This window comes from Dipteris shenzhenensis, chromosome 10 (assembly GCF_047967505.1).
Source record: "Dipteris shenzhenensis isolate YYH24624 ecotype China chromosome 10, Dip_SZ_1.0, whole genome shotgun sequence".
In the NCBI taxonomy this organism is placed as follows: Eukaryota; Viridiplantae; Streptophyta; class Polypodiopsida; order Gleicheniales; family Dipteridaceae; genus Dipteris; species Dipteris shenzhenensis.
In genome coordinates, this window is record NC_141605.1 from 40,999,624 (window position 1) to 41,011,749 (window position 12,126).

At 45.6% G+C, this 12,126-nt stretch overlaps 1 protein-coding gene across 1 annotated transcript in view; it reads right to left on the reverse strand.

Annotated features, from left to right (window-relative positions):
- The window catches only part of LOC147897831 (endonuclease 4-like), an 88,059-nt gene that overhangs the window by 62,080 nt on the left and 13,853 nt on the right, over positions 1-12,126 (reverse strand). Inside the window, exons 5-6 of the mRNA XM_087380726.1 lie at positions 1,472-1,555; positions 1,239-1,334 (exon numbers count right to left, since the gene is read on the reverse strand). Of these exons, the coding sequence (XP_087236852.1) occupies positions 1,239-1,334; positions 1,472-1,555 (180 nt within the window). The remainder of the gene's footprint in view (positions 1-1,238; positions 1,335-1,471; positions 1,556-12,126) is intronic.

A 12,126-nucleotide genomic window follows, 5' to 3' on the forward strand; every position in this document is an offset into this window, starting at 1 on the left:
AAATAGGACGAGTGTTCAATTGGTACTACCTTGTGTTCCATTGGTACTACTTCAAATTAAATAGGACGAATGTTCAATTGGTACTACCTTGTGTTCCATTTGGTACTACTTCAGATTAAATAGGATGAGTGCTTGAGATTCTCATAAAGGACATGGCAGCTTCATTGGAGTGTTTAATATGCAACCATGTGGTTTACCTCTTCCTATGGAGTAGGGCATAGGGATTATATGAATCTTTTGAAACAGCTCCTTGCTGGCTGGCAACCGGATACTTTGTCTTTGGTATATAGAGAACAGACTTACTAGCATAAGTCAGGTGGTTTCCGGGTCAATGACTCCCACATAGGCATAGGATATCAGTTTTAGCTCGATCTCACCTGGTTAAAACTCCCAACCAAATCGTGGGATAAACAAAAAGCCTGCAGTGCATCCAAGTGTCACTGGAGCCCCTCGGATGTGGATGACAAGAGTGTCACGTCATCTGCATAAAGAAGAATCCTAATGATGATCCCGGCAAGTGAGCAACCGGTCCCTCTGGAAGCCCCCATGAAAGTCTCAAGCTCATCGATGTAGAGGCCAAACAAGGTTGGTGATAAGGGATAACCCTGTTTGACCCTATGGTACTCAAGATCTCATCTGTCCAACCTGCACTTGTCCGCCAAACTCGGCCTGAGACTCTCTCATAAAGTGCCATGACTACCCAGATGATAATCCTGATCAAATCCCAGTGTTTGTAGGCGTGTGATGAGACGAGCTCGAGGTACTATGTCAAAGGCTTTGTGGAAATCCACAAAGCAGCAATATACCCTCTTTCGTGATCTGGCCTCCTCAATGACACTCCTGAGTGTGAGTATGTGATCCATAGTCCCATGGTCTCGCCTGAAACCGGCCTGACCCTCTACTCTGAGCCCTCTCATCTTTGCAAATAGGCTGACCGACGCATCCAATAGAGCTGCATAGATCTTGGACATCACATGTCTAATCATGATAGTCCTATAGTTACTCAGGTCCATGGGATCCCCTACCTTGTGGATGGGGGTGATGGTGTTGAGTGTTAAGAAATAAGTGCAACAAACCATGCAGGTATACCACTATCCCTTCACACAAAAATGTTTTGGGTACTCCATGGATTTGAAAACTTTGAATAATTCCACTACAATCTGCACAAATTACAAGCACACAACATGCCAGCATATGGATGTATGCATCTGAAAACTTTTAAACCTATTATTTCTTACAGTGATATTCTGTTTTATGTCCTCTATTACTTCAAGAATATTTGATTTTGAGTAGTGTTTTGCCTTCAATCCATGGATAATAGCATCGTCCCATACCTACAAAAAATTCAAAATGTTTAAGATCTATGCTTGTAATACACAATGGTATCAACAATGTGTTTAGTTATTGGAAGTAGCTTCCACATAAATCTTTTGTTTAGCTTAATCCCAAGCGTATTTTAAATGAATCTTACTTGATGTAAGGTTTGCTTTTGCTTGTACCATTGTACATTGATGGAGTTCCCCCTTGAATCCTTTAGAAATCCCAAATGCAAGGGCTGCCACAACAAACAACAAAAAATCATGATACTAATGTAGCTATGGTGCAAAACATTTTCTCTATCTTAATACTCTATTAATAATGTAGTTTTATAAAGTTGGGACAGTTTGAGGGATAAACCCCTCTAGGCCCCTCTCCATTATAGCAATCCTCTTGTCTCTATACCTCCTCTAGTTTTCCTCTCCTCTCTTCTCATTGCTTTCCATTTAATACCTTTCCCTCTTCTCGCTACACCTTTCTTTTTTCCCAAGCAAACGTCTCCCAAGCTTTCATGCCTCTCCCTAAATGACCACCTGCCACCACAGCTGTTTCTTTTCCCCAGTCTCCTATCCTCTCCTACTAAAACATATAGGGTTGTCCTAAATAGTATCTATACAGAAGTATTAGAAGTATTTAGGGTTAGAAGTGGCCATATCCCAATGGTCCCCAACTTCTATTTAGAGGTAGCTCAAGAATAGAATACACATTCTCTTCATTGGAGTCTTTCTTCTTCCCTCTTGCCTCAACATACAAAGTGAATGTGATGGAGTCAGTCTTCATCTCCCCTCCCTTGCCCATATCTGAGAAGGGTAACAATCATTTCTGGAGGTTAGAGGCCACTGATGCGAGGTGCGAGGCATGTGTGGAACTCACGACATGTGTGTTGATGCAACACTACATGTAGCTTTGTATGATTACCGTGCAGCTAGTTGAATGGAATAACTATGGTACAGGAGATAATGCAACGAAAAGAATGGCACAAAAAAAGAAAAGATAGATGGTAACACAAGGGAAGATTCTATGTGAATGCTTGTAAGAACCAGAACAAGGATACACTAACATGGTGCAATATGGACGTAGGACAAAACAAGACTTGACATTGCCCCACGGTGTTACTAAGCTGAATACAATACACCAGACCAACTCTCAAACGGTATAGAGATTACTCACCAAGAATCCTCAATAGAACATTGAGCTTGAAGCTCAAGTCTTTCTTCTCTCACACTCACCTTTCCATTCTTTGTACAAATGATCCCCTCCTCATTTTTCTCTCTTATTGTTGTCTCTATGCCAACATGGACTTGGGTAGAACAGAATGTGTGTGTAGAGTAGCGACAAAGCTCAGCTTATACTTGCATAAGGCTAGAAATAATGCCTCTTAGAAATCCAACTTGCATGTTCTACATACGATTCCTAAATGCCACTCCTACATGCAAGTTCTACATGCGAGTTCTACATACAATTCCTACATGCGAGTTGTACATGCAACTCCTACATGCGAGTTCTACATGCGACTCCTACATGCAACTTCTATATGCAAGTTTTACATGTAGAGAGAGAATGTCTTACAATTCCTACATGTAGAGAGAGAAGCTCTCCAACTCGTATAAATACCCCATAATGGAATGAAGCCCAAACTCTTTGGGGCATTGTGTTGAGTTCTACTTTGGTATTCCAAGCAATTGTCTCAAAAGTCCATGCTTCCTTGCACTCCACGTCCAAAAGCATGTCCTAACCTTGCAACTCCTCATCCCCTCTTCTCCAACCTTGCAACCCATCCTCTCCGTCTCCTCCTCCCTCCTCCTCCTCCCTCTTCCTCCTCCTCCTCCCTCCTCCTCCCTTCTCCTCCTCCCTCTTTCTCCTCCTCCTCCCTTCTCCTCCTCCTCCTCCCTCCTCCTCCCTTCTCCTTCTCCCTCCTCCTCCTCCTCCTCCTCCCTTCTCCTCCTCCTCCTCCCTCCTCTCTCTTCTTTCCCCCATGCTCTTACATCTTCTTCCTCTCCCACTCCTATGCTCCCCCTAAACCCTTAGTTCCTCAATCCTTAACCTCCATGATCTACAAGGGAGACAAGTTCTCCACCATGTACTCTACCTTAAACCTTGGAACCTCTTCTAAACTCTGGAACCTCTCTCTAAACCTTGGAACCTCCTTTTAAACCTTGGAACTCCTTCTAACCCTTAAACTCCTCCTAAACCCTGCAACCCCCAATGAAGACGAAAGCCTTCATTACCTCAACCATGATGATACGTGTTCCTTTTACACATGCATGCACTATATTTGCTTACCACACTTAAGCTTACGTCTCTCACCGGAATACGACTCGAGGTCCTAAGCTATTGAGATATCGAGCTCCACTCGCGATATGCCAGGGTGACTGTTGTGCATTTATGTCACCGACTTATTAGCTAGAGATGCGGTTGGTACACCGCCCACGAATAATAGCTGGATGACAGCTATCCTTATCTACTCTAGTTTGTGGCTCAGTTAGTATGCCACCTTAGTTAGTTGAGTTTGGTTTGAGACCCACATATAGGGTTCTTCTATTTCTTTGTACTAGAGTTCTTTTGGCTTTCACAACTAAGAAGAGGAAAACTGTTTTCAGCCTCCACCTTTGTGTGTATTCCCCCATTTGTGCATGTGAGAAAGCTGCAAGTGCGACTCCTTCCCTCTCTCCCACTATCTTCACATGGTATCAGAGCCTTGTTCGTGGTAAGGAGCTCAAGAAAGCAAGCCAAGTTCATGGTGTCCTGGTAAGAGGACCAGTGTTGCTTTTCTATTTTGAGTTTGGGAGCAAATCTCTGCAGGTAGCACAGCCAGAAGTGCAGGAGTGCACTGTTTCAGATTGAGACGCCCTTCGCGGTGTGGCGAGAGCGCAGTATATGCTTTGAGGCCGTTTCGGGGCCCGTTTTGAAGGTAGAAGTTCTTCGCAGGCACTCAGAAAAAGGCCCTGTTTTTTGCTGTGCGACCACTGCGTGGCTGGTCGGTGGAAAGGTGCCGCAGAAATTGCATCGTATGCCTTTGTGCAGAGATATTGGGAGTTGCAGATTCATGCTTGTTGCCTGTTGATGCAAAATCGTCACTAGGAAGTGACTGTGTGGTGAAATACCACTTTCGTCAGTTTTGCAGTTCTGCCCGTGTGAGGCAAAAGCTGTGTTTTTTGCAGTGATAGAATATTTTGCAGTGTTCTGTAATGGCATCTGATTCTCTTTCACAGATGGTCACTGAAAAGCTTGACAAGAACAACTTCCAGGCATGGAAGTTTAGAATGACGAATTTCTTGATGGGAAAAGGCTATTGGGAGTTCATTACAGAAAATGAAGAAGAACCTATTCTTCCTAATGTTCTATGCACAGTTCCGGACATCCATTGCCGTCCGTGAAAAATTTCCTGATTTTGAGGAGCTGATTGCTCTTCTAATTTCAGAAGAGCAGAGAAATGGTGGTGCATCTTCTTCAGCAGGAACTTCAAAAGAAACTGTCTTCTACTCAAATGCTGGCAGAGGTAGAGGCAGAGGTAGAGGAGGCCGATCTGCAGGCCGTGGTAGAAATCCGAATATGCAGCAAACGCAAGAAAACCAGTCCTATGCAGGAGGACGCGGTAACTCTAGAGGCAGGGGGAGCCAAAGAGGCCGTGGTGGATGGCAGAGAAGCCAAAATGCAAACAGCAATGTTGAATGCTACTATTGTGGCAAAATGGGTCATATGGCTAAGGACTGCTACAAAAAGCAGAATGACATTATGAATGGAAAATTGCAGCAAGGCAATTATGCATCTTCTAGCAGGCAGGGTGATGACAGAAATGAGCATGTATTTATGGTGCAGCATATGACCAATTCTGTGACAAGTACAGAAGAACAAAATGATGTGTGGTATGTTGACTCAGGTGCGTCAAACCACATGACAGGTCATGCAGAATGGATGCAAGATGCAAGGAAAATGGAAAAACCAGGATTTGTGGAGACTGGTGATGATACTGCACATCCTATTGTGCAGATTGGCAAAATTTCTTTGTCTATGCAGGATGGGAAAAAGAAATACTTGTCTGATGTATTTCATGTCCCAAACATCACCAAGAACCTGGTTTCTGTTGGTCAGATGGTTGAGCAGGGCTTGCAGGTCAGATTTAATCCTCATGGATGCTTTGTTGAGGATATGAAAAATAATGGTCGCTTGATAGCAAAAGGAAAGAAGAAGGGCAGGATGTTTACGTTGGATGCGGACATGCCTGAATTGAGTGCAGCAATGTTTGCACATGGGACCGGTGTAGTTGCAGATATTGATATCTGGCACAAACGCATTGGTCATGTTAATATACAGCGACTTAAATTAATGCAAGCCCAAAATATTGTTGCAGGATTGCCTAAATTCAAGGTTGCAGAAATGCACAAGGTTTGTGAAGCCTGTCAATTTGGAAAACAGGCAAGGAAACCTTTTCCTAGGCATGTTCAAGAGAGTAAAAAGCCATTGGAATTAATCCACTCTCTGATGTGTGGACTACAAAAGCTGCATCTATTGGAGGCTATCACTATTTTGTCACATTTATTGATGACTTCAGCAGAAAATTGTGGGTGTATTTTATGAAAAAGAAAAGTGAAGTGTTTGGGCACTTCAAAGCTTTCAAAGCTATGGTTGAAAAAGAAACAGGCCTGCAAATAAAATGCCTAAGGTCAGATGGAGGGGGAGAGTACCTCTCAAATGAGTTTGCAAGGTTCTTGCAGGAGCATGGTATAAAGCAGCAATATTCATGCAGTCATACCCCACAGCAAAATGGAATTGCAGAAAGAAAAAACAGGCATATTGGAGAGGTATCTCGGGCTATGCTAAATGAAAAAGATCTACCAGATTATTATTGGGCTGAAGTAGTTGCTACAGCAGTCTATATAATGAACAGGACTCCCACTGCAGCAATACATGGCATGATGCCAGAGGAGATGTATACTGGTAGGAAACCAGATATTTCTCATTTGAAGATTTTTGGTTGCATTGCCTATGTCCATGTGCCAGATGAGTTGAGGTCCAAGTTGGATCCAAAAGCTGAGAAGTGTGTCTTTATTGGTTATTCTCTGCAGCAGAAAGGGTATAGATGCTATAACCCTTCTACACGTAAGTTCACAGTGAGCAGAGATGTTGTTTTTGATGAGATGAGCAGCTGGTATAAACCAGTAAATGTGATGATTGATGTAGATGCACAAAATGGTAATGCTGCACAGAATGCACAGCAGCAATCACAAAATATCAGTGGACCTGGAGTGTCCTCTACCAGTGGTTCACATACTTCGCCATGGACAGGCAGATTGAGATCAAGAGAATCCCCTCAAAGCAATGCAGAGAGTGGTACGCAGGTATCACAAAAAGGAAAAGAGAAGGTAGATCAGCCCATGTTTGATGTGAATGCAGGTCACTCTTGTGTGGATGGTGAATCCAGTGGCTCAGAACAGAGCATTGATGATGAGTTGGGTATTCCTTCTGTTGTTACACCTGGAGTAAGGAAGACCAGGGATGTTTTGAGAGCACCTGGAAGTGAGCCTATTTTGCACAGGTCTACCAGGGTCAGGTATCCTGTGGATAGGCTGAAATATGATGGATTTACAGCCATTCACTATGCCTATATGGTCAAAGTGATACAGGAACCAGAACCCACTTCTTTTGAGCAAGCCATGGAAAATGAAAAATGGGAGAAAGCCATGCATGAAGAAATGGATGCCTTGGATGCTAATGCTACATGGGAATTGGTGCCTTTGCCTAAAGGCAAGAATGCAATTGGTTGTAAGTGGGTTTATAAGATCAAGCACAATGCAGATGGTTCTGTGAATAGATACAAGGCAAGATTAGTTGTCAAGGGGTATGCACAGACATATGGCATTGATTATGAAGAAACTTTCAGCCCGGTTGCAAGGATGGCAACCGTAAGAGCAGCCATTGCTATGGCTGCATCAAAGGGATGGTCTTTACATCAGATGGATGTAAAGAATGCCTTCTTGCATGGTGATTTGCAAGAAGAGGTCTTTATGGAGCAGCCAGCAGGTTATGTTCATGCTATTCATCCCGAGTTTGTTTGCAGGTTGAAGAAAGCCTTGTATGGCTTGAAGCAAGCACCTAGAGCATGGTCTGACAAGATAGGACAGTATCTTGTCACTATTGGCTTTCAGATTTCCAAGGCAGATTTCTCACTCTATGTGAGAAAAATAGAGAAAGGGATTATGCTGTTGGTCATTTATGGTGATGATTTGATCATCACAGGTGATAGTGATGAAGATATCCTTCATGTGAAAATGCTATTGAGGCAGAAGTTTGAGATGAAGGATTTGGGAGAGCTGCGTTATTTCTTGGGCATTGAGGTGATTAGATCACCAAGTGGGATACAGCTCTTGCAGAGGTAGTATGGACTGGACATGCTGTCCAAATATGGGATGACAGGCTGTAAGCCTATTTCAGTTCCTTTGGAGCAGAATGTGAAGCTGAGCGCAGATGCAGGTGAGCTTCTGGAAGACCCTACTATGTACAGACGCATAGTAGGAAGTTTGATTTACATGACTATTACCAGGCCTGATTTGAGCTATGTTGTTGGGTTGGTAAGTCAGTTTATGCAGGCTCCAAGGAAACCGCATTTGGATGTGGCTAGACGCATACTCAGGTATGTGAAGTCCACATTGCAGTATGGACTATTTTATGAGGCTGGGGTTCAGATACAGTTGCATGGATACACTGATGCTGATTGGGCTGGTAGTATTTTTGATAGATGATCTACCAGTGGGTATGTGTTCTCTTTTGGGAGTGCTGCAGTCACTTGGAGCAGCAAGAAACAGCCTACAGTTGCCTTGTCGAGCACAGAGGCTGAGTACAGGGGTGCAGCAATGGCTGCATGTGAGGTAGCTTGGTTGCATAAGCTACTCTATGATATGCATCAGTCTACAGATGGGCCGGTTCTCATTTATTGTGACAACATGAGCAGTATACACTTGGCAAAGAACCCAGTCTTTCATGCCAGAACAAAGCACATTAAGGTGCATTATCACTATGTGCGGGAGAAGGTTTTACTAGGTCTTATTGATCTAGTTTATGTCAGCACAGAGGATCAGGTAGCTGACATATTCACGAAAGCATTGGGCGCAGAGAAGCTGCGCAAGTTCAGAGACCTGCTTGGTGTGCAGGAATTGGGATTGAGCTCGAGGGGGAGTGTTGAGATATCGAGCTCCACTCGCGATATGCCAGGGTGACTGTTGTGCATTTATGTCACCGACTTGTTAGCTAGCGATGCGGTTGGTACACCGCCCATGAATAATAGCTGGATGACAGCTATCCTTATCTACTCTAGTTTGTGGCTCAGTTAGTATGCCACCTTAGTTAGTTGAGTTTGGTTTGAGACCCACATATAGGGTTCTTCTATTTCTTTGTACTAGAGTTCTTTTGGCTTTCACAACTAAGAAGAGGAAAACTGTTTTCAGCCTCCACCTTTGTGTGTATTCCCCCATTTGTGCATGTGAGAAAGCCGCAAGTGAGACTCCTTTCCTCTCTCCCACTATCTTCACATAAGCTACACGTATACTACAAACGACAACCCCAATATATCTGTAGGTGACAAAAAGCCTCGGAACCCTGCATACTGAGAATACCCTACTCTTCCTGCAGAAGCCGTGGAAAAGTGCCAACATTTGGCACCATTGTCGGGGAGACTAGCGTCTCAAGAAACGGGTAAACATACGCAGGTATGTGTTTTTAAAAAAAAAAACAAACTACTACGAATTTTCATGAACATAACACTCAAGGGCAAGGAGAGTAAAATTTTTTCCCAACTCTAACATATCAACCCCAAGCATCAACCTTGGGTTATAACCTTAAGAAATTTTCTTTATTTCTTAAAAAGAAGCCACGTGATAAACAATTAGGCTAGGTATTGGACACGTAGGCGTAGAGCTTGCAATTTTGATCATTTCACCTTTTTACAGAAGAGCGATCCGAGCTAACCATAAAAATTTATGGCTCAGGAAGAGTTTAGGGTTTAATCCTAAACCTAAACCCATTTCCTATAAAAACCCACTCCACCCCCTCATTCTTCATCTTTCACATCTTGCCTCCATCCTCTTCCCCATTCTGAGCCCCACGCAAGACACTCCTCCCTCTCCATTGACCACCACCCTACTCCCATCCTCACATGGTAAGTTATTTCGAGCCCATCTCGTAGTGATAACCTAGCCATCCACCCACCATCCATTGATCCTCAACAATCCCGTTACATCGAGAAACGACTTGGACAGCGTTCAGGTGACCATCTCTTTCTCCCTTTGGATTTCCGTCAAGTTTTTTTTCTTTTTTCTTTTTCCCCCTCCCCCTCCACCACTATCCCCTCCACTTGCCCCCCCCCCCCTTTTCCCCCCCTCCCTCCATTCTTCCCCCCCCACCCTCCTCCATCTCCACCACCTCCCCCTCCACCATTTCCCCCTCCACCACCATCCCCTCCATTGCCCCCCCCCTCCTTTTTTCCCCCTCCCTCCATTCTCCCCCCCCCCCCTCCATCTCCACCATCTCCCTCTCCTCCATCTTTACCACCCCTTCCCCCCCCCCCTCCCTCCACCACCACCCTTTCTTCCCTCCCCCCACCCCCCTCCTCCATCTCCATCTCCCCCTCCACCACCACCACCCCCCCCCCCCCCCTCCTCCATCTCCCCCTCCACCACCATCCCCTCCCCCCCTCTATCTCCACCACCCCCGTCTCCACCACCCTCCCCTCCATCTCCACCACCCCCTTCCATCTCCACCACCCCCTTCCCCCCCCCCCCTCCCTCCATTCTTCCTCCCCCCCCTTCCCTTCCCCCCCTCCCATCTCCACCCCCACCCCCCCCCCTTCTTTCTCTCTCTTTTTTCCCGTTCTCTCTACACCCCCGGCTCTGCATAGAGAGTGGCAGAGCAGAGGGGATTCCTAGGGAGCATCGCTTATGCATATTGTGCGACTGTCAGGAGGTCGAGTCGGAGGAGCATTTTAGAGACAGCTCCGGGCTCCTTTCCAGATTCCTTGCCTACTCAGATCAGAGATGTTTTGCGGCCTTCATTCACGAGGGGGTCCGACACAGAGAGTACTTACTGAGGCGACGGGGCTTGGCCACATCATCAGACACCTCTCAGAGTAGGATCACAGAGTTCTTCTCATCGAGTGACATTGATCGTCCAGTCTCTAGCCGCAGATGTGACAGAGACCCCGACTCGATGACCATAGCATGACACACAAGACATCGAGGGGACACATAGATCACTCTAGGGGACCTCCCGTCATTGTTTAGACCCGAGATACGTCCCACGGGAGTCAAGGTGGCGCTGGTCTTGCATTGAGTCTCGTCCAGGAGACCGAGACGTACAGCACCCCTTGACGGGCACCAGCGTCCCATCACTAGCTATGCACTAGCTAGGGTGACATGACATACGGAGGATTCTGCTCCGGCTCTAGTCCTTTTCTTTTCATTGTTACATCCAGATGTATTTGATTTAATTATCTATGATCAGACTTAGGATTCAGCATGGGTGATGATGCTCATTTTAGTAGCTCTACCCTTACTGTGATTTGTATCAGGTTTTCTTTCAGTCTCATAGACCCATTGGTCTTCCGAAGACTCTAATAAAATTTCTTTCTTTCTTTCTTTCTCTCTCTCTCTCTCACATGGGACTATGGATCACATACTCACACTCAGGAGTGTCATTAAGGAGGCCAGATCACCGAAGGAGAGGGTATATTGCTGCTTTGTGGATTTTCGCAAAGCCTTTGTCACAGTATCTCGAGATCGCGTCTCATCACACGCCTATAGACACTGGGATTTGATCAGGAAATCATCTGGGCAATAATGGCACTTGATGAGAGAGTCTCAGACAGGCGCAGGTTGGACAGATGAGATCTTGAGTACCATAGGGGTCAAACAGGGTTGTCCCTTATCACCAACCCTGTTTGGTGGCCTCTACATCGATGAGCTTGAGACTTTCATGGGGGCTTCCAGAGGGACTGGTTGCTCACTTGCTCGGATCATCATCAGGATTCTTCTTTATGCAAATGACGTGGAACTCTTGTCGTCCACACCTGAGGGGCTCCAAAGACACCTGGATGCACTGCAGGCTTTTTGTTTATCCCATGATTTAGAGGTCAACCTTGGCAAGACCAAGGTCATGATCTTTAACACCTCTCGACCAAACATGCAACGGAAGCAATTCACTTTCGAAGGTCACCAGTTGAGATCATATCCTCATACACTTACTTGGGGGTCATCTTCTCCGGCCCGATCTTCACGATGAGACTAGCAATGCAGGCCAGGCTGAGTAGGAGATACACCTCACTGGCTCGGCTAGAGAGACAATGCTTCCACTCCCACTTCTAGGACCCTCAAACCAAGGCTCTTCTCTTCGACTCCTTGGTCCGACCAGCCGGTATGTATGGCAGCCCTTGTTGGGGACCTGACATGTCAGAGATAGAGTGGGCACGGGTGGAGCGCTTGCAGCTCCTCATGCTCTCACAGATGATATGGGGGAAACCATCTGTACCACATCACATCATTCAGGCCGAGTTTGGTGCTTCTCCCCTCCAGCTAGATGCAGCCTTTCAGACCATCACATATCTATACCGAGTTAGATCATATGGGGACTGCACATCAGGGAGGCAGAGGTTGCCATGGTTGGCTCTCGATTCCTCCATGAGATTGGTAGCAGAGGGAGATGAGCGATGCCGGTATGCACGAACTCACAGATGGTTTGTGAGACTAGGGTTTCACATCAATAGGATACCTCCTTTCAGTACAGTTTAGATGCCCCTCTGGTACTCCCACCCATCATCTCGAT